General features: G+C 32.8%; 1 protein-coding gene across 2 annotated transcripts; it reads right to left on the minus strand.

The window, feature by feature from the left end:
* Positions 1–25,936, minus strand: LOC129219448 (solute carrier family 2, facilitated glucose transporter member 8-like). Of its 2 annotated transcripts, XM_054853843.1 has the most exons (4): positions 25,832–25,936; positions 25,666–25,745; positions 15,535–15,880; positions 1–8,325 (listed from the first exon to the last, which is right to left on the minus strand). In XM_054853843.1, the coding sequence occupies exons 3-4, from the start codon at positions 15,854–15,856 to the stop codon at positions 7,178–7,180; spliced, it is 1,470 nt and encodes a 489-aa protein (XP_054709818.1). In that variant the 5' UTR covers positions 15,857–15,880; positions 25,666–25,745; positions 25,832–25,936; the 3' UTR covers positions 1–7,177. The 2 variants fall into 2 exon arrangements, with proteins under 2 accessions (XP_054709818.1, XP_054709819.1); XM_054853844.1 differs by lacking the exon at positions 25,832–25,936 and having other exon boundaries at positions 25,666–25,802.
* Between the last annotated feature and the right edge of the window lie 856 nt (positions 25,937–26,792).

The raw sequence follows: 26,792 nt of genomic DNA on the forward strand, positions 1-26,792 counted from the left end.
ATTTTATTTTGAACAAGTATGTGAGACATAGAGCACGTAATAAATATTAAAAAAGTACAAAAGTACATTGTTTTATTAAAATACAATAATCGAATGCTTTCTTTCGTGGCTTCATGTTAACAAAATTTTCTACAAGATTTTTAATGTCAAGTCCTTTTTAGTTGAAGTGGTGGCTTGCAATAGAAGTGTCTCGTGTCTCAGTGAATAGCAAAATTCGATTTCTGTTAAATTTTGAAAACCTGATTCGCCACTTTTGCTACACATACCAACCACAAGGGAGCCCAGTGCCCACCCCCCTTTGATCAAAGGGTGCACCCTCCTAAATATCGCGAAGAACTCTCCAAAGAAAAAGCCCCCAAAATGAGAAAAATACGTCTTAAGACCCCCCCCTTCCCTAACAATTTTATTGCGCAGTCTGCGTCGCGAACCCCCACCTCCCGCTCTCCCAGGTGAGCATCCCTGCTTACCTGAAAATTCAATAAAAGAGAAAAGAAGCATAGAGAGGAACTGAAACCAATGCATTAAATTATGAATGCACTGGTAATTTGATGGGAGATCAGAAATTGCTTACAAATATTATGATGCAAATTGCTATTTCAAATCAAATTAGGGTGTTGGGAATGGTTGAATGTAATACATTATTTCAATTTTAAATTGAATTCAGGCTCATTTTATAACATTCTGATTACGTTTCAATAGCCTTCGAAGGTAATGATGGCGAAACTTGTACAATGCTTGAATGACGTATGAAAACAATTCTCCTGACACTACACATAAATAAATAAATAAAAGAAAACAAAATGAAAGAAAGAAAAAGGGAAAGAGATTTCGTAGAAATAAATATTATGGGTCATTCTTCAAAACTTTCCTGTCACACGCCTTTTACTGTAAAAACTTTAACGAACAATTCATTTAACCGACCCGTGAGGAACTGCACACTGTGCTTCGAATCGTTTCATCTGGCATTCCACTCTTTAAAAATTTCAAAGAAAAAACATTATGAAGAAGAAACGAAAAAAGAAAACGGATTAAAGTAAACAGAAAAAAGTACATACACAAAAGAAAACGTCATTTGAAGACATCAGTAACAAAACCTCGTTAAATACAATGTTGTGAGAATGTGATCATCGTTCTCTTTTTGGTTGTACGTATTTTCAGTGCAAACCGAAATATCATTAAAAGTTTCTACTCGTGAAAAAGCAGTAATTGTGCACGTGAAAAAACGGGTTGTGGCAAATACAATCCTGCCTATGTGAGCCTCTGACGTAAAGAAAAGAAACATTAAACAGGTATTTATCTGAACGGATTCGAACTCGCATCATTCTGATTATCAGCCCGACACTCCAACTAAATGAGCAAATGTGCTGAATTTCGAATGCTATTCATTGAAGCAATGTGTACTAAAAAACAGCAGGAAAGCTTTTCACCCCCCCCCCCCAAAAAAAAAAAGACCATGCATATATGTTTTGTCATTAGCCAGAATGTTACGCTTTAAAATTATACGTAAAACATAGAATTTGATTAAGGAATGAGGAAGATCTCGCGTAGCGATTGAAACAAACATTCTAGATAAATAATAAATAAAATTGAAAATAAGTGTTTTTATTTTTGAAAATTGATGCACTTTCCTATAACAGGCTGCTTTAACCGTTACGGCTTGAATGCCAGCACATGTTTTTCTTTTAATCGAACACTTAAAATTAAAAACCAAAAACAGTTGAGTCCATTTTTAAAGTGTAAGTTTTCGAACGTAGACAAAATGCTTTTTTTTTTTTCCCGTCGAAAGCAGAGGAGTAGAAAATGATTTCTTACTTATGAAGTTGATAATAATTTTAATGTTTTACATCGTATTCGAATTAATAGTTAAAGGTTTACTGGGTGAAACTCGTAATTTCAAGTTGGCGTAGTATTTTTTATTTATACAAAAAGTTGAACACTGTTGCTGGAAAAATCTACATTTCAGCAAACAATGAAAAAGTTTTTCTGAACAAAAAGGATTCCCTTGAGGTCTAAATTTTAAAATGTAATACTTTTTTTTTATGCTTACATTATGCTTAGTTATCTGAACGGAGTCAAAGCTTAAAAAAAAAGAAAGAACAGCCTTCGATTAATGGTAAACTTATCCGAATAATAACTGTAGCCTGCATAAAAGAGTCGAAACGCCAAGGAGCGTTCCTTGTCGCATTTATTTTATTGCCCTACGTGTGTTATCTGTTGTATGTTATGAGTACATGTAATACGTAGTATTAATCTAAATTTGTTATAATCGCGGACAACCCGGGCGAACTCGAAGTTCAGCTAATTTATAGTCGAACGCTCTACCGAAAAAAACTTATCAGTTTAACCGAACAACTAAGTCCAGTGTTTTTAAGTTTTATTTAAAAAAAAACACAGGTTAATTGTGATTATTTTTTCGCCGAAAGCGAAGCAAAAAATTGGAAAATTGTATTAGAATTTCGCTTAAAAAAAAGAAAGAAAAAAAAAAAAACTGCCTAAGAATTACAGGCTGCATCAAGGTTCTGCAACAGCAAGAGACGTTTCCAAAAAATTTATTTTTTGACCGTAGGTCAATTTTTCGTCATTAGCCGGCACACACTATAATATACAGGATAAGATATTTGAACAGAAGGGTTTTTATTTTTGAAAATTTATACAATTTGTTATCACAGGCTGCTTGAACCATTATAGCTTAGATGGCAGCACGTGTTCATAATTTAACGAAACGGTTAAAATACAAATTCAGTTGAACTAAGTTCGTTTTTTAAGCGTAGTTTTTCAAATATGGTAAAAATGTGACTGCCTATTTGTTTTTTGCCGAAAGAAGAAAAACAAATTATATTTTACCCATCGAGTTGTTAGTAATTTTAATGTTTTACTTCGCATTCTAATAAATATTCACAGGTTAACTAAATGAAAAGCGTAATTTCAATTTGGAGTAGTATTTTTTTTTATTTGTACAAAGGGTCAAAAATTGTCATTAGAAAAATCTTCCTTTCAGTACAAGATTTTTTTTTCTTTCTGAACAAATATTATTCCATTGTAGTCTGAAATCTTAAACCTGATACTTATATTTTCGCTCATATTATGCTTTAATATTCTGACCGTAGCCGAAGCTTTAAAAACAAAGCAAAAAAAAAAAAAAAAAAAGAAAAGAAAAGAAAAACCCTTACAACTAAGAATTAATTTAGTTACATTTTGCATCAAGATTTCATACCAGCAAGGAGCGTTCCCATCTCATTTACTTTTTTGCCTCACTTGTGTTGTTTATTGTATTTTAAGTGTTCATGTAATGCGTGCAGGTTGTCTAATTCTTCAACGCAGAGCGTCCGGGCTGGACCCGAACACTCGCTCTTCTGGTTACCAGATGAACGCTCTGCCGATTCAGCTCGACCGGTAACAGCGCAAGTTAAACTTATAAATTTAACCGAAAACCTCAGTCTGGTGCTTTAAAACAGACTTTTTGACGTAAAAAGCAATTTTTAGACCTTGGGTCTGTTTTTCGTCATTAGCCTGTAACATAAGCTTTAAAATGAGGTGTAAATCAAAGAAATCGTTCAGGAAATGAGGAAGATCTCGCGTAGCGACAAAAAACAGGCTACAGAAATAATATATAAGGATGCTTTCTAATTTCATAAAAAATATACCTATTTAATCTTGCCAACAATTTTTTAATAATAATTTTTATTTTAATATATTTTTGGTTCACAACATCTGAATTCTCACCTCCGTGGCATGTCACACACATTGTGTGGCTGGTTATGTTGCTTCATAACTTGTTTCATTAAAAGTATATACTTATTTATTTATTATTCCTTTCACAAGTGTCTCAAATACTAAGTGTTTAAGTATATTTAATTGTTTAATATTGTGTTTTAGTTCGTTTTAGAAGGATAAGGAGTTATGTCACACAATAAATTCTCACGTTCGCTACCTAAACACAATATGCCATTCCTCATTAATGATAATTTAAGTGAATATGTTTTCATAAGCGTAATATGGGCAGATAGTAGCAACGATGAAAAAAAAAAATATTTCCCTGAAAAATGTATCCATTAGGCCTACATTAATGGAAAATTACTCACCTCCGTGAATTTCACCTCCGTGACAGACCTTATCAATGTCGTTATTTGTGAGGTGTAAAAAAAAAGATGGATTGTAAATACATCAATAATAGGCATTCTACCAAAATTATAAGCTGCCAGTGTATTCTCAAACTAGCAGTGCCCGCACGGAAATGCCCGTGATAAGAAGTTAACGGAAATCCGTTGAACAAAAAAAATCCAAGCCCCCTTCCCCCGCCCCTCTTCTGATGTTAAATGATCATTTTTCTTCAATTAAAATGCGTACACACTTTTTCAAAAGACCTATTAAAGTCTCTCTGAAATTTAAAACTATTCAACAAAACACATAAAAAGATTAACAGTAGTTTGAAAACTCAAAATAATTCTTCAACCACATAGTTCATCGCTTAACGCGCCAAGTAACCACGCTATCGTAGCCCTGCCCTTTAGTGAGTGAAGCGGTTTTTTCTCCCTGCAAATTTCAAGTTTTTCACCAAATGAACTATGCTATATTAAAGACGTTATAAAAAAACAATCACAATTGAATAATAAGAAAAATCAAATTATTTACTTAGATATGTAACTATCTTCAACTATAAAAACAAAAACAAACGTTGAAGAAATAAAAATTAAAAAAAAAACGAAATCCAATAGAAAAATCCTACAAAAAAAAATTATGTGCCTGAACATCGAAAAAAAAATGCATTCAAAAATCTGTTCACTGATCACAACAGAGCGTAGCCTGGGCATGGTTCCTCGCAGCTAACCACACTGTCGGCCAGCGCCCTCTCGAAGAGTTCACTTACCCCACCATCAATTAGGAATTCATAGAACTAAACATACCCCGCCATCTATTAGGAATTCATAGAACTAAACAATTAATCAAACATTTAATTTGCAATAACAAATATTTCGCTCAATCTGGTTTTAAAAAAAATAGCCTATAGCCTTCCTCAATAAATGGACTTTTCAACACGAGAAGAACTTCTCAATTCGTACCAGTAGTTCCCGAAATTAGCGCGCTCAAATAGACAAATTTTTCAGCTTTATAATATTAGTACAGAAATAAATTTTCTCATTTTCATAACATTTTTTTATTGCGGCTGCACTACTATTAGTCATAGCGTAATTTTATATAGCCTTATAGCCTTCCTCAATGAATGGACTATTCAAGACAAAAATAATTTTTTTTTTCGAACCAGTAGTTCCTGATATGAGCGCGTTCAAACAAACAAACTGTTCAGCTTTTTTAATTAAATAATTAATAAGAAAAATAAGACAATGATGCGTCAAATAAACTTTTTTTACAAATCATTTTTAGCATTTTTTAGGATATTCTCTAAAAAGTGCACTCGAAATTTGCCTCATGGTTGACTCGAACCAACACTCACTGGATCACGAAACCCGCATTTTCAGTTCGAACCACCGTGGCTACGCATGCTTTTAAGCATTTTATATTATAGTATAAATTTCCCGTTTTTCGTAATATTTTTATAGCTGCTCCACTCCTATTAGTCATAGCGTGATGTTATATAGCCTATAGCCTTCCTCAGTGAATGGACTATTCAACACAAAAAGAATTTTTCAATTAAAACCAGTAGTTCCTGAGATTAGCACGTTCAAACAAACAAACTCTACTGTTTTATATTATTAGTACAGATATAGATTTACAAAAGTACAATTTTGTAACACACATTTGAACAAAAAGGATAACTAAGATTAAGCCGCACTTTAATTATACTGTTTTATATTATTAGTACAGATATAGATTTACAAAAGTACTATTTTGTAACACATATTTGAACAAAAAGGATAACTAAGATTAAGCCGCACTTTAATTAAGAGAGTTTAATACTAGACCATTAAAATAGCTCATTGTTTGCACCCAATTAACAAAATTACTACTTTGATATTAAATTGGTCTCGATTTTTAAACATTAAAAGTTTATTTTTATTATTTTTTTTATTTCCGTGAACAAGGCGTTTATTCATTTTCATTTATTTATACGTAAAATAATTGGAACTTAGCTGATGGGCCATTGTTTATGGTAACTTCTAGTAGGTAACACGTTCATGTAAGAATGAAAAAAAAAAAGAAAGAAAACAAAAGGTTTCGAAATTGAAAAATATTTGCGTTCAAAAGTTACGTTTTCTGGAGAATGACCCATATAATTTTCATCACGCCTCAAACTCCATGATTATATTTCATAATAATCTCTCCCAGACATACACTTACAATCGGTATAATAAATGCCTCTCTGTGGTAACGTACTAAACGAATTTAAGGACCGCAGTGATTCGCTAAGAGAAATTGAGATGTTCATTTTCAATTGCGATAAGAAAGTATTTTCAGAGAAAAATAACTTAGATAAAAGTTATTGATTAAATCGTATGAAAGAGTAAAACAGTGGCACTTTAATTACATATTTTGTTTACTATAAATAATTACAATACTTAAAATAAATATTCTTCAATAATAAACTCTAACTTTTCAATTAATTCACAATAAAGATGCATTAATGTCTTTCTCTTCTATAAATATCTTTCACTGGTCAGAGAGAAAAAAGGACCTAAAATTGACTTTGTATATTTTTTTAAAATGTAAGGTGACCTGACTTTATAGGAAAACTGTGCAAAAATTAAAAAAAAAAAAATAGATTGAATATACTCAAAAGAAATAATTTAAATTCATATAAATTTTGTTCCAGTAATATTTAAAGATTTGAATAATAATACAAGTTTGTATGCTTCCATAGCATTTTCATTGTCTATATTTATAACATTTTCATTTATGTATGCATGTACATCTAAAGAATTTTAACATTTGTGTGATGCAACTTTATTTTGTAGCCCTTTTGCAGTTCCTCAGGAGTTTGCCACGATAACTTAGCATTGCCAAATGGTAGAAATGAAACTGAAAAATGACTATCCCGACATGACGTAGCTTAAGCCGTAATCAGCACACCTAGTAGTAAGCCAATTTCAATTGTAAACAGTAGTTTTCTTAGTAAAATTTTGACAGTCAAGTTCCCCTTAGATATGGGTAAGAATACCACACTGAGAAAATTCTTAAACAGAATCTTCAATTCAACGCATCAAACCAGTAAAATATCACATTAGGATCCAGTAAAAACTTTTGAAATGTCTTCCAGTTTCTTTCCTTTCGTTTCGGGTACAAGAAACCCCGTAAAAAACACTCCTAAAATACATATTATACTATAAGACCAAAATGTAAAATGTGTCCCAATAGCAGTTCTAAGATCACTAAAAGATTTTGTTACAGAGAAAGCAAAGAGACCATTGGCAATAGTAGCTATACCACTAACGATGCTTCGAGCTCTTACAGGTACCATTTCAGGAACAAGAAGCCATGGAATAGATCCATAGCCAATTGAAAAAGCAATTACGAAAATTATTAAGCTAGTTAGAGGTACCCAATTATACTTTTCTATGCCCAAAGAGTTTTCGTTAGACACATAATAATAAGCACCTAATGCTCCAGAGCTTATAGCCATTATAGAGCCCGAAAGAATCAGCAACAACTTTCTCCCTGCTTTATCAACAACTAAATTACCCATTAAAGTTGCTACAACTTGCACAGCACCGAGAACAATTGTAGAATTCTTTGGATCCAAAAATTCTTTAGAAACCTCAAAAATAGAAGATGAGTAATATAGAATTGAATTTGCCCCAGAAAACTGCTGAAAGAACATTAATGCAACAGATAGTAATGCTGGTTTAAAAACGGTTGGGTGCTTGAATTCTTTTAAAGTTAATGAACCTTTAGGCTGATTTCCTAAATCTTTGTAGATTATTTTGCATTCTTCTTCTGCATTAACATATGGTCCTTGAAGATTTTGCATTACAATGATGGCATCATATAATCTATCCTTTGCAAGTAGCCATCGTGGTGTTTCTGGCATCGTACTGAAACAAATGAGACCTATTGTTGCACATAGGGCTGAAATCAAAGATAAATGTATCCATGAAACATATGAGCCAAAAATTGCACTTAAAAAGCTACCGATTACTAAAAACCCTTGATATGATGACCCTAATAGACCTCGTACTTCAGGCGTTGCAATTTCAACACAATACATGGGCACAGTTACTGATATTACTCCGCAAGCAATTCCACAGAATAATCGTCCAGTGATGATCCAGGTAACAGATTTTGCGAATGAAATTAGAAGCCATCCAGTTAAGAACGGAACGATGTTGAATATCAAGATATCTTTCCTGCCAATTTTATCAGCTAAAGGACCTGTAAGTAAATTAGAAACATATTCACATGAGAAATAAAGTATGAATCGTTCAGTTGGGGAAGGAGGAGGAAAAGAAGTTTATTTACCCTTGTCTACGTTTCAGTTCTAAAATCGACACGAATTGTGCCTTAAAGTAGAACATGACTCTAGTTCAGTACTTAGTCACAAGTAAGTTGATTTTAATCACAGTATTAAAAATAATTATTGATTTTTTTCTCGACAATTTGACTTGCAGAGCATTGAAGAAAAAAATGGCCAAAACAATTATTCGAAAACATTTCCGTTGCTCTTCATTTAAATTTCATTTCTCTTTTTTATAGAAATTATTATCAATTAGGTCTTTTTATTATATTTATTTTATAAAATAATTACATTTGTTCAATAAAATATGCATCAATATGCGATAGCGACTGTTTCTTAATGTAGTAAAAAGTAAGTAAAAATAAATGATAAATGAAAATGCATGCTGAGTATCATAACATCTATTGCTAATAGTTTTTCAGAACATTCAGTTATATTTCAAAATATTTAAAATAACATCAAATAAAAACAAAATATAATCATAAGATTAAAATAATTAAAACTGATTTAAAATGACTGAAGAACATTAAACGTCAAACTATTGTACAAGTTTTTGATTTACGGATGTACACATCCTGCATTCAGTTGCAATATTTCATGTAAAATAAAAAAAATAAATTCAGATAAAACAATGCATTCTGCATCATTGGAAGAAAAAATGGTTTTGGGTCTAAAATTGAGAAATACTATTTTTTTAGAGCAAAAATAGTTACATTTTCTTATTGCAGAAGTCCCGTTTATGACTCATCGACTTCCGAAGAACTTTTCATTTAGAAGTATAGTAATATAAAGAAAGGATAAAACACAAGGTTTGTTTGCTCTTATGTTTCACCCTTTGCTCAAGTTGATTTGCTCTAAAACACTTTCCATTTTCTTAAATTTTAAAACAAAGTTGATCTTGGCAATCTAATTTTTTTTTCCCTCAATTGGTCCATTGAAGGAAATAACAATAAAATTCATCTATCCCTTTAGAGCTAATGGACAAACCAATTACTTATGTAATTAATACATGAAAAGTACATTAACGTATGTTTTAGTGTTGACTTTTCACATTTAATTACTTTAATAGGAAATCTGTAGCAAAATGAAAATAATATTTGAAAGATTATTTTATAGCATTTATTTATTTTTCAAATCCAGCATTTAATCTTATAATACGAGTACAATCGGAAAAGAAATGTAAAGGATTTCTCATCATAAAATAACATAAAACTGGAATCAAACATTTTTTATTAGAGAAAAAATTTCAAACCGATATTTACAAAAAACAAAACAAAAATGACATGTTTAATAAAAACAAAAAGCCCGACTGCGTAAAAACCAAAAAAAAAAAACTAAAAAGAAAAATGTATAAGCCCAGTAGTTTAGAATGTTATTAAGTACTATTTAATAACTACACCGTTGAAATAGTTTTATAACTATACACAGATAAGACAAATCATAAATTCAAAAGCAGAATAGAAGGATCAACAGTCGAGGCCCATTCCTTTCTGATTCAAAGAAACCCGTAAACTTTGAATGGGCCCCAACTGTTGATTCTTTATGCTTTTGAATTGATGATTTGTCTTATCTGCGTACGGTTATAAAACTATTTCAACGGTGTAGTTATTCAGTAGTACTTAATAACATTCTAAACTACTGAGCTTATACATTTTTCTTTTTAGTTTTTTGGGTTTTTACGCAGTAGGGTTTTTTGCTTTTATTTAATAATTTTTTATTTGACACTTTTTAGTTAATTTTCATTGACATAGTTATTATGATTATGATACGGTACATTTCGCAATCTTGTCATATCATTGAGAGAGTTTGTTTGTATCGATAGAGGTCTATTACGCAACTTGCGGTGGTCTTAGCTACTGATAATTAGTCTCTCTAGGGACCTAACCCCGCTTATACATGTGCTTGGCCTTCGGCAAATATGCGCGAACTTAAGTCAACCACAGCACAGTTATATAAGCAGCCTGTATAACTCATGATGACGCGAATTCGGAAACGTCCCCCCCCCCCCCCCCGTCAGTCAAATCTTTCTCGCAAAACTAAAAAAGCCTATTGAGAAAGTACACGTCGCGAAACTCAGTCCCTTGAGTCAAGGCAAAAGCAAATGCAACATGTTAGAGATTAAAATCGAATTAGTAGACTTTCTTTCTTTAGGTGCTTATTACACGGGTTTATTTTGATGAGGACTACAATCTGATTGTCTTGCATTCGTTACGCATAATATACTTTTTATTACAGTACAGAATACAAATAAAGAACATATGAAAGAATTCATATCAGAAAAAGGGGAAAGTACATCCGGAGCGAGGGTGTCTTGACCCACCGCCTCAAGTGGGAGAAGCAATCGCTTAGACCACTCAGCCATTAATATCCCAATTAGTAGACTTAGTAAGCAAAAAAATTCAGGCAGCGAAAACTACCTGCATTTGTCGCACGCAGGTAGCGTGCGACACTAGGGTAGTCACAAAAAATCGCTTCTTCTACGGCACCCCCCTAAAATGTGCCAATGAACTAGAAAACATGATTTGCCAAGTTTCAGCTGAATCCGATAATGTTAACACGTGCCGCAAAGAGGCTAACGTTACAAAAAACAGTGATTTTTTGCCAAAAATCGTAGTTTTTCTTCTTTAAAACCAAAACTTTTCATCCTAAAAACTTCGTTCTGATCTCATTTTATAGGAAATTTTATTCTCGTGATGAGTTATCTTATCCATTTTTTAAACAAAATTTATAGAAATGTACTTGGCATTTTTCAGGTCGGGTCGTGGAAATCATCAATAAGGAATTTTCATGCAAATACCTAAAAGCATTATAATATTCAATTACATTTATTTGCTCTTTGTTGATTTTAATTTATCCATTAAAAAGACTTCATTTGGAGGTACTTTAAAAATTAAATGCTACAAATTGTTGATTTAAAATGAAGGAACTAAGTAGTTCACAAGAGAAAGCAGTGTTAAAAAATTATTAAAAAGAAAAGAAAAAATCTAATGCATTTTATTGCTTACACTGTTAAATTATACATCATTATGTTATTACTTTTCATTGAGAAGTTAAAGTGATAATGGCTTCGATATGATAGATTTTGATGAATGGAAAAATGTGCCTGCATTCGGACATAACTTGTAACAGAAACTGTCGTTAGTTAGAAATTAGTTTTACACCTGTTTCAGCTGTGCCATTGACAACCCTCAAATTGTTTACTATCTTTTTAGCTTTAATATAATATTGTTCTCCACTCTATTCATTAAGATCAGTATTTAAAAAGTTTGTATCGATTTTGAATCTGTTTAAAAAATTGTATATCTTAAAAAGTTTGAGGAGAAATGAAAAAATCTACTTCTTTGTCCAATAAGCTAAGCTTCTTTCAGATTGAGCTGTGCTTTTGTATCCCTATCATTAAAATCATCTTCATTATCTCCTACTTCGGATTTTAATTTTGCGGCCTTCTTTGTTTTGATCTTTTTTTTCTCCCTAAAGTATCATCAAAAAAAGGGAAATGCAACCTTGTCTGAGTTCAGAGACCACAAATGGTTAATTATTTTAGGTAGTTCTGTGCCTACATCATCTTCATAAATACTCTTGTATTGAGCCAAAGATTTGACTAACTGTAGATCTTGGTTGGGGGCTAAAGCTGGATCTCAGACAATAAACCGTACTTTTCCGTAAATATTGTTGATAAACAACCAAATATCATGAATACCTTTTATCTTTGAATCGATTAAGGAAAGCTCATCTCTGAGAAGATATATTTTTAAAGAGTATATAAGGCAGTGAGAAGCAAAAGAATGTAATTGCCAAAATTAAAATTTTCGAGATAAGCATTACAAATAATAGGGGAACATCACCTCTGCTTAGGGGCAAGAGATGATACTAGTAGCTCTGGTAGGAGCTGTTATATAGCATGATTTAGAAAAACAGTTCAATGAAAGTCTACTTAGGATCTGCACTTTAAACGCATTTTATAAGGAACTTGAAAAAGTCCAGTTGTAATGCTTACATTCCTTTGCTATGGCCTTTGCCATCCATCTTGTGTGATGAATAGCGCCAGGTACTCGAAAAGTAACATGTTTGGAAAAACACTTCCTAAATAAGTTAAGCAAAGTGAAATGAACTTCTCATAGGCATCCCTAAGCTGCTACTGTTTTTATTTCTGAAAAAGAAAGCTAGGAATTTCACCTTGATTGCTTATTTTGTTTTTAATCTTCTATACTTGCTTTGAATTGCTTCTTATCTGTATCATTCATCCTGAAATTCTTGAAAAATATCTGGTTGAGGACTAGTGGACATACCTATTTTGCAAATCAAAACTCCTTTCAAACCAATTTCTAAGATGTGGTAGCAACAAGCTAAATACAAAAACTTTTTCTGTAACAAACTGTACTCACAAAACGCAGGTTTATACTGCAAAAAAGAGCCATAAAATGACTGTCATTTTAACGAAAGCCCGAACAAGTCCTTGTCTAAGAACACAGGCCGTATTTACGGCCTCTACAGCTAATTTCATAAGTTTTACATGCAGTTGTTTGTTTTAGCTTTGAGTTTTAGAGACATAACTATAATACAGTGAAATCCTGTTACAACGAACTCCAAATTACCAGAAATTTTCTTCGTTGTAACGAGGTTTTTGTAGTAATGAAATTCAAGCAACGTAATGAAAATCAAATCGGAGCTGAAAATTTCTTTCGTTGAAAACAGATATTTCGTTGTATCGGTATTCGTTGTAACGGGATTTCACAGCTTATATTTCTGATAATATTGCTGCTTTGCTCTGATAGCTTAACATTGTAAGGGGGTTACAACCATTAACTAAAAGAAGCAATACAATTTATATTATAATGATTCGTTCTTTTTACGCGATTTTGAGGGTATTAGCTACGACCGGACTTGAAAAATCCTGAATAATGTTCAATGAATTTTTACAAGAATTTAGATGAAATTAGACTTAAAGAAAATAAAATTCCCTATAAAATGAGACCAGAACGACGTTTCTAGAATGAATAGTTTTGGTTTTACAGATGAAAAACTACGAGTTTTTGCTAAAAATTGCCATTTTTCTTAACTTTAGCATCTTTGCGGCACGTGTTAATATCATCGAAATGACTTGAAACTTTGCAAATCACATTTTCTAGTCTATTGGCACATTTTAGGGGGGTGCCACTAGAGATTAGTTGAAAAAAGTTTTTCCCCATGTACCTTGTGACCACCCTAGTGCGACACAGTGTGCAACACCAAACGTGCGCCGATCCCGAAGTGCCATATTTTGTCAACTGGTTGTTGATATGGTGAGTTTTGATTACTGTCATGTGTTTAGTGACACTCCCAAGGTTGAGACAAATCGATTGACGTAAGAATTACCAAAATTGACCAAGGCGTTTAGCCCCTAGAACGCCACATAGAAACGGACATACATACATAGACTGATAAACACATTACCCTCCTTTGCGTCGCGCACGCGCAGTCTGGTAAAAAAGAAGAATTAAACTTTAGCTAAAAAAGAAACGTCTTTTAGAGCACTACGTGGAATACCTAAATATTGCATGAGAGCAAAGAAAATTTTTTTTTAGAAATTCACTACCTACATTTACATTTTAACCTGATTTAAAAAATACATATACATATCTCAAATTTTTAAAAAATATATAGATAAAAGCAATTTTTTGAAAAAAAATATTTAAAATCAGGCCTTGTTAGGGAGACTTAAAATATATTTTTGACTTATGTGCGGGTCTATAGGAGCAATTTTTTATCAACTTGAAATTTGGAATTACTAAAAAAGTTTCTTTTAAATACGTTATAATAATATTCGTAACTAGAAAGTCGCCCGTCAAGGTATGTGACGGGTGAAAATTGCTTCTACTCTTCTACATTTGAACGAAACAATTGCCTGTTTCGTGATACTTTGATTTGACATTTTAACCCTAACTCCAGTGGATTAACCCAAAACTCCAGTACATAGCGTTAATAGATGACCACTTTTTCGTTTCTCCCCTCGCCTAAAATGAGTCTTACCAGGAAAACAGTTTAGATACCGGATCCAACTCAGCCTCGGCAAAACCAAGCATTTCTCTGCATGTAAAACATGACTAAATAATATTATCAAATTATCATGCCGTTGAGCGAGTTTCATTGTTGATGAGGTCAGGAGCGTCACTCGATCATTCGCTATTGTATATATAAGGATTCCCTCTGAAGTTTGGAAGCACTGTAGTACAAAAATAAGGACAAATGTAGCAAAAAAGAACATCTAAAAAAAATACAAAACCAAGTTTTCTTTACATATCTCACAGGTGTTCTATGGGTGAAACCCTGCTCATATGACACACATTAATGAATTACTCAAGTTCCTGCCACACTCGACTCAACATGGTACAATCACGTCATTGACTGAGCGTTGTTGTAAAGAGTTAAGGACAAATGCCTAGAAATATGAAAAAGTTTCACTTCTTCGGTCCCACATCATTCGTGTGTCATTGTGACTTCAATAATAATTACGTTTTTTCGCTTATTTTTTTCTAACTCGATAGTGATAAAGCATAAACTATTCAAAATTAAACTGTAAACTTTTAAATACACTTATTGAGACGTCTCATTATAAATCAATAAATTGATAGGACATGCTTCAGTAGACATATTTGGGTTTGGAAATCTTTTAGAGACCCAACTACACATATTAGAAGCTATTCCAGAAGCAAATTTTGAAATTTAGCAAACAGTTGCTCAATTATTAAAGTGCCTTTGTATATACTGGCATATATATATATATATATATATATATATATATATATATATATTGTAGCAATGAAATAAAGTAGATCAGAAAGGCAATTAAATATGAGCTAATGCTACACACGTACAAGGCCGGATTTAAGGGAAGGCAGGTGGAGCTACTGCCCCTGGGCCCCCACAATAAAATTTTTATAAAATATCCTAACTTTCACGGGTCGAAAATATCGGATATGTACATATATATCAAAATATTCGGATATATATCAAAGTATCGGATATTTTCGAAAATATGATGATCTTTTCGAACTCTGATTAGGGGCCTCCACTCCTTCGTTGCCCCGGGGCCTCCACACTTCCAAGTCCGGCCCTGCACACGCGCGTATACGTATTTAGAAACAAACCTGAAAAAATTCCTCCTGCCATCGCTCCTAAAGCTATTGTGCTTCCTATCCATGCTACTTCTGTTTCGGAAGGATTAACAGGACTATCCAAGTTTGTAGTCATATCATAGGTAGCAGGAGCGGACCAGCCTGTAGCAAATCCCATAGCCACAGCCATAATAAGTGATGCAAGAGCGGCGACATACATTTTTCGCATGCAAACACAACCTCCATCCTTATTTTCAAAGTCTTCTGAGACACATACCGTGCATGAGTCTCCAACAACATTTTGCAATTGGATTGGACCTTTATTCACTACATATGAATCTTTATGAAAAACCATAGCTGATCACTAGCTTTCGAAGAACTGTGAAATAAAAGAAAATATAAAAACACAAAAATATTGAAGGAAAGATATGTAATTTAAAATAAGAAAATTATATGAAAAATCATCATGCGAGTGAACTTTATTAGAGAGGTTTGCCTCTTTCTTATTCATGTTTGTATGTGGTAAAATGAAGATAGAATGAGCAGAACATGTGTTTAAATCGTAAAGCACTGTCCGTTTTTCACGAACACAATCTGCTACAATTCCTTCCGATTTCAGCAGAAATTCCTAATCTTTTCTACACTTTAACGTTCGCATACTTAGACAAATCATATAGAAACATTACATTCGTAACAGAACATTTAACACCAAGACAGTCTCAAAAACATAAGTAAAATAACGGGAGTAAAAATCGGCATGAAAACTGACTTTGCACCTGTCCCTCTCACTTGAATAGCAGTTTTGGTAGGTGGTTCATGAGTTCGAACCGGATAATGTAGGGGGACATGGGGCAAAGTGAAATAGCGGGGCAAAGCGAAAAGGTGAAATATTTTCTCTGCTTTTAGCGCCACCTATCTGGTATTATTTTAACTATATAGTGCCATATGGAGTCTATTCCATTCAGGGAAGAAATACCGCCAAAGATTTAAGCATTTGGTAATACAGGCAGATTTAGATAAATGATATTCATATTGTAATCCTTTGTTGAAAGACAACAATTATTTTTGTTACTATAAAATGATAAAGTTCTTGTTATTTTCATATTAAATGCTAACTTGGACCTCCTAATATTCAATGAAGTAGTAATTAAGTTAATATTCAGATTATTTGTGTTTTAAATGAATTGTACAATTAGTCAAGTACATACGGGGCAAAGTGGATGGGGCAAAGTGAAATAGTTTGTTTCATTTGCTCACTCAATCATTTAATATAAAACACTTACGTTTTCATTTATTAATTAATTCATTTCTTTCCTTCAATTAGTAATTCACTTATTTATTGATTCGTTCACTTATTTTCTTATTCATTCTTTCTTTTACTGGCTCATTTATTTTTCTTCATATATTAATTAAGTTATTCATTGAATTATTCGTTTACTGTTTCATTATCTTTTCAAAAATTTATTCAACCTTTTATTTATTAATTCTTTTGATTAAAAACATGTTTTATTATCGAATAGAAAATATTTCATTAGAAAAATATTTTATTTTTCACTTTGCCCCATGGAAAAAAAAAGTGAAAAAATTTTCACTTTTTTTCTGAAGACTCAAATTTACTGCCAAAAATAAAAAAAATGCTGTTTCAACGCTGGTTTTATTATAAAATACAATTTTCTTTCTTCATGTACTATAATTTTCAAAACACATTTCCGATTTTTCCTTTTGAAAAAACTCAGCCATCTTAACCATTTCACTTTGTCCCACATTCCCCTACTGTTTAAGTATTTTCTTTACTCAAATGGTATACTTAATAGTGGGAATAAAGATTAACCCAAGTCCATTTTTAACTCAACCATGATTATCGCAATCAGATTACAGAGCAAGAGAGAGAAAGTAAAAGAACATTTTTGTTTTTGTTTTGTTATTTGTGTGCGAAATGTTTTTCTTTCTTTTTTTCTTTTTTGAAAACAAATCTATTGTATTGTAACAAATCTATACTAATGATATAAAGCTGAAGAGTTTGTTTGTTTGTTTGTTTGAACGTGCTAATCTCAGGAACTACTGGTTCGAGTTGAAAAATTATTTTTGTGTTGAATAATCCATTTATTGACAGGCTATTAAAAAAAAAAAAAAAAACAAATCGACCGAAATATTTGTAATTGCAAATTAAATGTTTAATTAATTGTTTAGTTCTTTGAATTCCAAAAAGATGGCGAGGTAAGTTTAGTTCAATGAATTAATAATGGATGGTGGAGAAAGTTAACTCATCAAGAGGGCGCTGGCCCACAGTGTCGATAACGTTTGATTTTTGAATGCGTTTTTTTTTCGATATTCAGGTACATAATTTGATTTTGTAGGATTTTTCTAATGGGGGTTAGTTTCCCTTATTTCTTCAACATTTGTTTTTGTTCTTATTGTTGAAGATAGTTACTTATCTAAGTAAATAATTTGATTTGTCGTATTATTCAGTTGGTGATTGTTCTTTATAACGTTTGTACTTTCGTACTAGAAAACCGCCCATCAAGATATGACGAGTGAAAATTGCTTCTACATTTGAACGAAGAAATTGTCTGTTTGGTGATATTTTAACTGTAGTTGAAGTTTTGACTTTAACCCCAGTGGATTAAACCCTAAACTCCAGTCAAACTTTACCAAAAAATACTCTCAAATTATCTTGCCGTGGAGCGAGTTTCATTGTTGATGACGTCAGGAGCGTTACTCGATCATTCGCTTTTATGTAACATTTGACATGCAGGGAATGCTTTATGTTCACAAGGTTGAAATAGAACCGGTAACATAACTGTTTTACTGATAAGACAGTAATTGTAGGGGAATGAAGAATCAAAAAAGTGGTCAAAATGAACGTTATCCACTGGAGAAAGGGTTAAAATTTCAACTATCAAAATATCACCAAAGAGGCTATTGCTTCGTTCAAATGTAAAAGCAATTTTTACCCTTCATACCTTGACGGTCGGTTTTCTAGTTTATAAGGATTGTTTATTAGGGTGGAACGAAAAAAACAAAGTTTTTATTTTCGAATTGTAATAGTGCAGAAAAGTTGCGATTGGTGAAGAATTACGAGGCGTATTTTTAAAGTAAGTTCCGTTTTGATATAAAAAAAAGAACGAGTACAGATAGAGCAAAGAAATTTATTGCACAAAAATCTACCATCCTTACGCTATTTTTTGACATTGCTCCCGTGATTTTCCAAGCATTTGTCATAGCGTGGTACAGGTTTTTGTATACCTATTCATAGAAAATTGCCGCCTGTGTAGTCAGCCATGGGATAACATGTTCTCTGAGCTCATTATTGCTGTTGTGCCACAGACCACCTTGGAAAGACTTTAGATGCCGAAACAAATGAAAGATGCTACGAGCGAAGTGAGGGCAGACCAGAGGATGTTCAAAAACGCCCCAGCCGAAGCACTGTAAGAGTCCTCATGGTTGACTAAACGGGCGGTAACTTTGTACGAATAGGTATACAAAAACCTGTACCACGCTATGACAAATGCTTGGAAAATCACGGGAGCAATGTCGAAAAATAGCGTAAGGGTGGTAGATTTTTGTGCAATAAATTACTTAGCTCTATCTGTACTCGTTCCTTTTTTATATAAAAACGGAACTTACTTTAAAAACACGCCTCGTACAAAACAAAACAAAAATTTTTAAAATCGGATACTATCTTCGGATCCCGCAACGAGCCTAAAAATTTGAAAAACTGGAAAATTTCATGTGTTTTTAGCGATTTTTTAAAAACTTTGCTCCAACGTTTCTTTTTAATACTCTAAGACGGAAAAGTTACGGTTGCTGAAGCCTTCAGAAATTTAAAAAACACATTGAAATCAAATGATACCTTCTGATCCAGGAACAAGCATGAAAAGTAAAAAAAAGGGGGGGGGGGAGAATTTCATCTTTTCTTATAGTGATTAAAAATTAAATTGTTCTTCTTGTTTTTTCCCCCGGTGTTACAGGGAAAAGCCTTTTAAAAAACACTATATTACACATAAACATTAATTTATTTCTTGATTTTTAAGGTATCTTCTAAACATGCAAAACTACCATTCTTTACAACAATGAAACATTTTCAAGTAATAGAAAGGTATAAAATATTTACCAAATTTACAATCCAGTATCCTTATATATTATTTCTGTAGCCTGTTTTTAGTTTCTACGCGAGATTTTCCTCAATTCTTGATCGATTTCTTTGATTTGCACCTTATTTTAAAGCTTATCGTTCAGGCTACTGACGAAAAATAGACCTACGGTTTAAAAATTGTTTCTTTCAGCCGAAAAACCTGTTTCAAAGAACCACAATGAGGTTTTCGGTTAAACTTATAACTTTAACTTGCACTGTTCCCGACAGAGCTGAATAGCTTGATCGGCAGAGCGTTCGACGGGTAACCAGAAGAATGCGTGTTCGGGCCCACGTCCGGACAATCTGCATCAAAAAAAAAAAAAAAAAAAAAAAATAGAACGACATCGCGCGTTACATGAACAATGAATAACAAATATGAGGGAATACATGAGGTAGAAACGCTCGTAGCTGTTATGAAAACTTGATTCAACACGGAGCTAAATTGATACCTAATAGTAAGTTTTTTTTTTTTTTTAAAGCTTTGGCTCCGGTAAGAAAATTAAAGCATAATGTAAGCAAAAATATAAGCGTCAGGTTTAAGATTTCAGATTACAATGGAATTGTTTTTTGTTCAGTAAAATATAATAAATCGTATGTTGAAATATAGATTCTTCCAATGAGTTTTTGACTCTTTGTACAAATAAAAAAAATACTACCTCAATTTAAAGGGTAATATGTATATTTTTCTTTTTTTGCAAAAAAAAAAATAGCGTATCACATTTTTACTACATTTGAAAAGCTACGCTTAAAAAAGACTTAGTTCAAATTATTTTTTATTTTAACCGTGCTGTTAAATGATGAACATGTACTGCCATCTAAGCTATAACGGTTAAAACAGCCTGCGATAACAAATTGTAAAAAAAAAATTTCAAAAATAAAAACACTTCTCCGCAAGAAAAAAAATTTAAAATTAACCTGTGTGTGTGTGTGTTTTTTTTTTTCTTTTCGGTCGAGCGTTCGGCTATAAACTGTCTGAACTTCGGGTTAGTTCGGGCTGTCCGACATAATAGCAAATTTACATTAATATTACGCATTACATGTACTCACAACATACAACAGATAACACACGTAAAAAAATAAATGCAGTGGGAATGCTATTTGGTGTTTCGACTCCTTTATGCAGGCTACAGTTATCATTCAGATAAGTTGACTGTTAATCGAAGGTTGTTCTTCCTTTTTTTTTAAAGTTTTGACTCCGTCCAAACCACTAAGTATAATGTAAGCATAAAAAAAAAGTATTAGATTTTCCTCAAGGGAATCCTTTCTGTGCAGAAAAACATTTTCATTGCATGCTGAAATGTAGATTTTTCTAAAAGCAGTCTTCGAACTTTGGTACAAATGAAAAAATACTACGCCGAATCGAAACTTCGAGTTTCACCCAGTAAATCTTTAATTATTTATTCGAATACGATATAAAACATTAAAATTATTATCAACTTCATTAGTAAGTAATCATTTTCTACTCCTCTGCTTTCGGCGGAAAAAAAAAAAAAAACATTTTATCTACGTTCGAAAAATTACACTTAAAAAACGGACTCAGTTCAACTGGTTTTGGTTTTGAATTTTAAGTGTTCGATTAAAAGAAAAACAAGTGCGGGCATTTAAACCGTACAGGTTAAAGAAGCCTGCTATGGGAAATTGTTGAATATTCAAAAATAAAAACACTTATTTTTTCAATCGAATTTATTACTTCTCCAGAATGTTTGTTTCAATCGCTACGTGAGATCTTCCTCATTCTTTAATCAAATTCCATGTTTTACGAATAATTTTAAATCGTATCATGCTGGCTAATGACAAAACATAGACACATGATCTTATTATATTTTATTCGGCAAAAAGCTTTTTTACTGTGTTTTACTACGCATTCCTTCAATGAATAGCATTCGAAAAGGAAGGCGCAGTTGCTAGGTTTGTTGGAGCGTCGTACTGTTAATCAGAATGGCGCCAGTTCGAATCCGTGCCACTAAATATCTCTTTAATGTTTCTTTTTTTTCCCGTCAGATGCTCACATTGGCAGGACTGTATTTGCCACAACCTGTTTTTTCACATGCAAAATTACTGATTTTTCACGTGTCACTCAGCCACACTTTTAATGATATTTATATTTGCATTGAAAGTACGTACAACCAAAAGGGGAGCGATGATCAAATTATCACAACGTTGTATTTAACGAGGTTTTGCTACTGATGTCTTCAAATTACATGCTTTCTCTTGTGCGCTTACTTTTTTCCGTTTACTTTTTTCGGTTTTTCTAAATAATAATCTTTCTTTGAAATTTTTAAAGAGCGAAATGCCTTATGAAACGATTCGAAGTTCAGTGCGGAGTTCCGCACGGGTCGACTAGTACAAGTCTTATTATTTTAAGTGTTACTTGTTAAAGCTAATTTATAATCGGATTTTTTGGAAAATTCGGGCATAATTGACTTAGATTTCAATTTTGCTCTTATGTAGCCATCTCTTGATTTAAATCCGCACACTTTGAGTGAAGCCTCCGTACTAGCTTCACACATCTTTCGACAGCTTGCGTATGGCAGGGGAATAGTTTTATATCCCAGTCGGGTATAGTGCCTGTTGCAATAAGATTTTCATTGTCTTTGTTAGGAACTTTTTCGAAGAAAAGGTGCAGAAGATAGCTTTGTCGTGTTCCAATTAATAATCTCTGTGTAATCTTCTGCTTCGAAATTTAGAGATGGAATGACAAAGTTTCTAATGCTTTTGCCTTTAGAAACAGACTCCCTGGCTTTTAAGACGTTTTTAAACGCTAGTTCTCTTATGTGCCTCCTTTCATCAAACACCATTGCCATTAATAAGTTTTCGGGATGCGCAAAGAAAGAGTTTCTTTCAATGACAGGGTAAACAACTTGTTTTAGATTGCCAGGTAAGTATCGACAGGTTTGAATTGTTCTGTAAACATGAATAGCACCGTCTGTGAAATTTTTGCGGTTCTTTATTTCAAACCAGACCGGCATGTAACATCTCAAAATAAAAGTCACAATGTCTTTTAAGTCACCTCATGGGATCGATGCACTTACGTACTGTCTAAGGACTCGATTTGCACAAGTGAGCCATCTGGAATGTGAGAGTGGGCCAGGGTCACGATTTGACAAATCATTTGGGCAATTGCCATCCTTTATTGCCTGAGATATATCTAAAAGATATTTTTGATCCTTGCTCAAGCACTTTCTGTTTACATCTGGAATTGTACAGTCAATTGCTTGAAAATCTATTACTGGCAGTTTTTCGCAACCTCTGAGTTGTTCTCCTATTGGTCCAGAAAACGAATTTGGGTCAGTTGTTCCACCATCCAAATACCGAAAAAGATGGCGAAAAGGCAACTCAATGAAATGTAATAAACAAATAGCCATTTGCAATGGTCGTCCGATATAAATTTCAAATTGACGAATCGCGCCACTTTTCCACCCAGTATTGATTTTAATACCATCGCAACCTACGATGGCTAAATCATCCAGTGAAATTCTTTGTTCATTTAAATATGAAACAATGCTATTCACTATGTCTTTGGCTGATCCAGAGTTTGGAGACACGTGGCCAATATAAACGGAATCAGGTTCTTTGATAATAGAATAATGCTCTTCTTTCACTGTTCGCCGAAATTACTTTGATTCAATCTTATCTGTATATAAAGTATCATCTTTTCTTCCGTCAAAATAAATGCCCCGAACGGAGTCTTGTTTAATGCCACTTTGCAGATCTTTTCTATTTTGGCTCTTTTCTCTCCTAATTTTTTGTCTATCAACAACTTTAGAAGTATCTGTTTCAGTCACTAAGCCAACGTCTTGAAGCACACTGGATGCTATGGCAGCAGTTGCATGATCAGATACGCCGTAACGATCGCTACTTAGTGCCGTAGTTTTCAGCTTAATCCTCATCTGCCACCGGGTTTTCTTCTCTGGGTCGGTTGACTTGTAATCATTATCAGGTTCTCTCTTGACTGAACAACTTGGTTGTTCTTCATTTGAATGATCAGATTCATCTTTCATGACTAAAACGCACTCTGTAACTTTTCGTTTTAAGGCATAGGCTTTTCTTTGAAATCTTTTTTTCAACCTTTTTGTTTCCTTTTGGTCCAAAGTGCCAATTTTTCCTATGCCATGATTCCTCTGAAGATAGAGAAATCTTTGTTCAAAGATCGGTTTCTTTTTAGATTTTTCACACGTACATTTTATGTAAATTGGACATTCACAAATGTCTAGGGTCTTTTTACAAGTGCAAACAACATTCATTACGCACTTACACGCAGAGACGTCAAAGAGTTTCCTTGCTTCACTTTTAAATTTATCAATCCTTTCTTTAAACTTTGGTTTATCCTTGTCTCGGTTGTAAGATCTCATGAAATTGAGATATTTTTTGTAGAAGATATCAATGAGCTGAGCAATTCTTTTCACGGAAACTGTAGGAATCTAGGCCTTATGAAAGATACATTTAACTTTTTGCGCCACTATGTCCTTAACAATGGAAAAACTCACTTTTGTGTTGTTGACTTTTCTAGCTAACTCAAATCTCTCTTGAAAGCAACTTTGAAGTACATTTTAATAAGTAGGGAGCTTATTTGTTAGCAAATCTCTCGGGTGGCCAAATATAGGGCACTCAAAGGACTTTCTTGTAATTATTTTCTGCAAAGATGGATTCATGTTTGAAACACGTTTAGCAGAGCAAATCGACTTCACACGCACATTAGAAACATTGAGAAATACTGATGCCAGCACGACTGCTTTATTCATTTAGGTAAGATACCTATAGCCACAAGCCAACTAAAAAGCTCATAAATTCAAGATCGTGAGGCGCTAATGGGGCGTATTAGATGCATAGCGGCATAAACAAATATAAGTCTCGCGGGATTAAAGGGCCATGTGGACAATTTCACAGGCAGGCTAATACTAAAATATCACATTTGTTTTTTAAACAAACGTTCTTCCATTAGTATTTCATACCGAACTTATGAGGATCGTTAAACTAAAATAAAAAAAAGGCTGAAAAAGGGCTTAAAGTTTACATTTTTTCAAACATGTAGGTTCGTTGCGCGATCGGAAGATATTGTTTTATTTCAAAAAGATATTTTTTTTTGTTTTGAAGTCTTCACTAAACGTAACTTCTCTGTTCTGTAGCCTGAAAAAGTATATTGAACCAAAAATGTAAAAAATTCGGAAAAAAAACCTGAAATTCTCAACTTTTTCGATTTTTTAGGCTTGTTTCTGGATCAGAAGGTATTATTCGATTTCATTTTTTTTTCTGAAGCCTTTACCAATCGTAACTTTTCTGTCTCAGAGCCTTAAAAAAAAAAGAAACATTAAAACAAAATTTTTGAAAAATCACTAAGAAAACACGAAATTTTCCATTTTTTCAAATCATCAGGCTCGTTGCGGGATCGGAAGATATTATCCGATTTTTAAAATTTTTGTTTACTTTTGTAACTCTTCACCAGTCGCAACTTTTCCGCACTATTACGGTTCAAAAATAATAACTTTGTTTTTTTCGTTCCACCCTATTGTTTATTTTGCGAAACATTTTAAATTGCAGAAGAAAAAAAATTTCAATCGCTAAATGGCAGGGTCACGGTAGCGTAGTTGCTTGGCGTGTTATGCGATGAACTATACAGTTGAAGGATGAAGGATTATTTTGAGCTTTAAAGTTACTGTTGATCTTTTTAGGTGTTTTGGTGAATAGTTTTAAATTCCAAAGAGACTTTTATATTTTTTTTTAAAAGATGTGTACGTATTTTAGTTGAAGAAAAATTATGATTTCACATCAGAAGGGGGAGAGGACGTGGATTTTTTTTATTCAACGGACTTCCTCTAAATTCTTAGCATGGACATCGCCACGCGAGTACTGCTAATGGTATTATAATTATTCTAACTTCAAAAAGTTTGCCAGAAACACATCTAAAAAATTTCATTAGCTTTAAATTAAGGATAAATACTTTTAAATATATGTACCCGAGTTTTAAATTTTTTGTGGTGTAAAAATAAGACCAACTGTTGAAATATGTTAATTTTAAAACGAACTCTTACCTTTCTTCTACATGTGAATCAGCTTCAATTTCAATCCGTATATCCAAATATTACATCCATCAAGTCGCACAAAAAAGTATCTGTATTCAAATGTAAAAATAAAATTAAACTACAATAAAGAAAAATAAACAAAAGCGCAAACTCAGAAAAAAAGTTATTCTTCTACCGAGGTTCGATGTAGTTCTATATGATCCAAATAGTTGTTTTAACCAAATTACTATAGTTAGTTCCACCTTCAGTTGATAACATTGTGAAAGGTGCTAAATGAGACACTCCCTGGTCGAGAATCACTCATTAATTTTGAGATTAAAAAGGATAGAAGGCGATAAAATAGAATAATTAAGTTGTGAAATTGTGCTATTGAAACACATATTTCAGTTTGATTTTCGTTAAATACTTTTAATGAGGAAAAATTTGGTTGTTAATGTGAAATAAAACTTCCAAGACATCTCAGTGCAACGAAGTCTGTCGTGACTTGGAAATGACTCTTGACTGTTAAATATTTGACATGCTTGATTTAGTGCAAATCCTTTTGCATTCACATTTTCGTGCAGAGGAAATTTTTATTTCACTTTTCAGTGGGCTGATAATATTTCGATATTTTAGACCACTTTGGTTGAGGTCAATACAGACATTAGAAGGAAATTCCACATTGTGATTTCGTCTGTCGTCATGACTAGACGCATTTTCAAACATATCATTAACCAAAGAAAACTTAATATAAAGGACTTACGCTTTTTCAAAATAAGAAAGTTTGCGCTAAATGAAATCACATCCTTCGTTGGAGTTCACATTTTATTGTCAACTAGCATATTTTTTTTGAAACTCGAATTGATCCGGCTTTAAGAATATAAGTTTTCCTTGTTGGAGATTTCTGCGTTTTCTCAACATTTTCATACTGTCGAAAGGATTCTTGAAACTTCAAAAGCTATGTACTGGTGTTCCTCGCATAACAGGGTTAATTCGTACTGTGTAGTATCAAAAAACGCATTAAACGAGATTTTTTTTTTATAAATATTTATAATTTTTTTTAAACTTATTTTTGAAACTAATTATGTATGTGCATGATATAAATCAGGTCAAGATGTACCGTGTTGTATCGAAACTTCTTTTGTGTTATATCGAAA

Source organism: Uloborus diversus, chromosome 3, assembly GCF_026930045.1.
Source record: "Uloborus diversus isolate 005 chromosome 3, Udiv.v.3.1, whole genome shotgun sequence".
Taxonomy (NCBI): domain Eukaryota; kingdom Metazoa; phylum Arthropoda; class Arachnida; order Araneae; family Uloboridae; genus Uloborus; species Uloborus diversus.

Bases quoted from the DNA above. Each gene is read 5' to 3' on its own strand.
- LOC129219448 (XM_054853843.1), bottom strand. From the start codon at position 15,856: ATGGTTTTTCATAAAGATTCATATGTAGTGAATAAAGGTCCAATCCAA. The intron at 8,326-15,534 runs GTTTGTTTCTAA...ATTTACTTACAG, and splicing joins GGCAGGAGGAATTTTTTCAG to GTCCTTTAGCTGATAAAATT.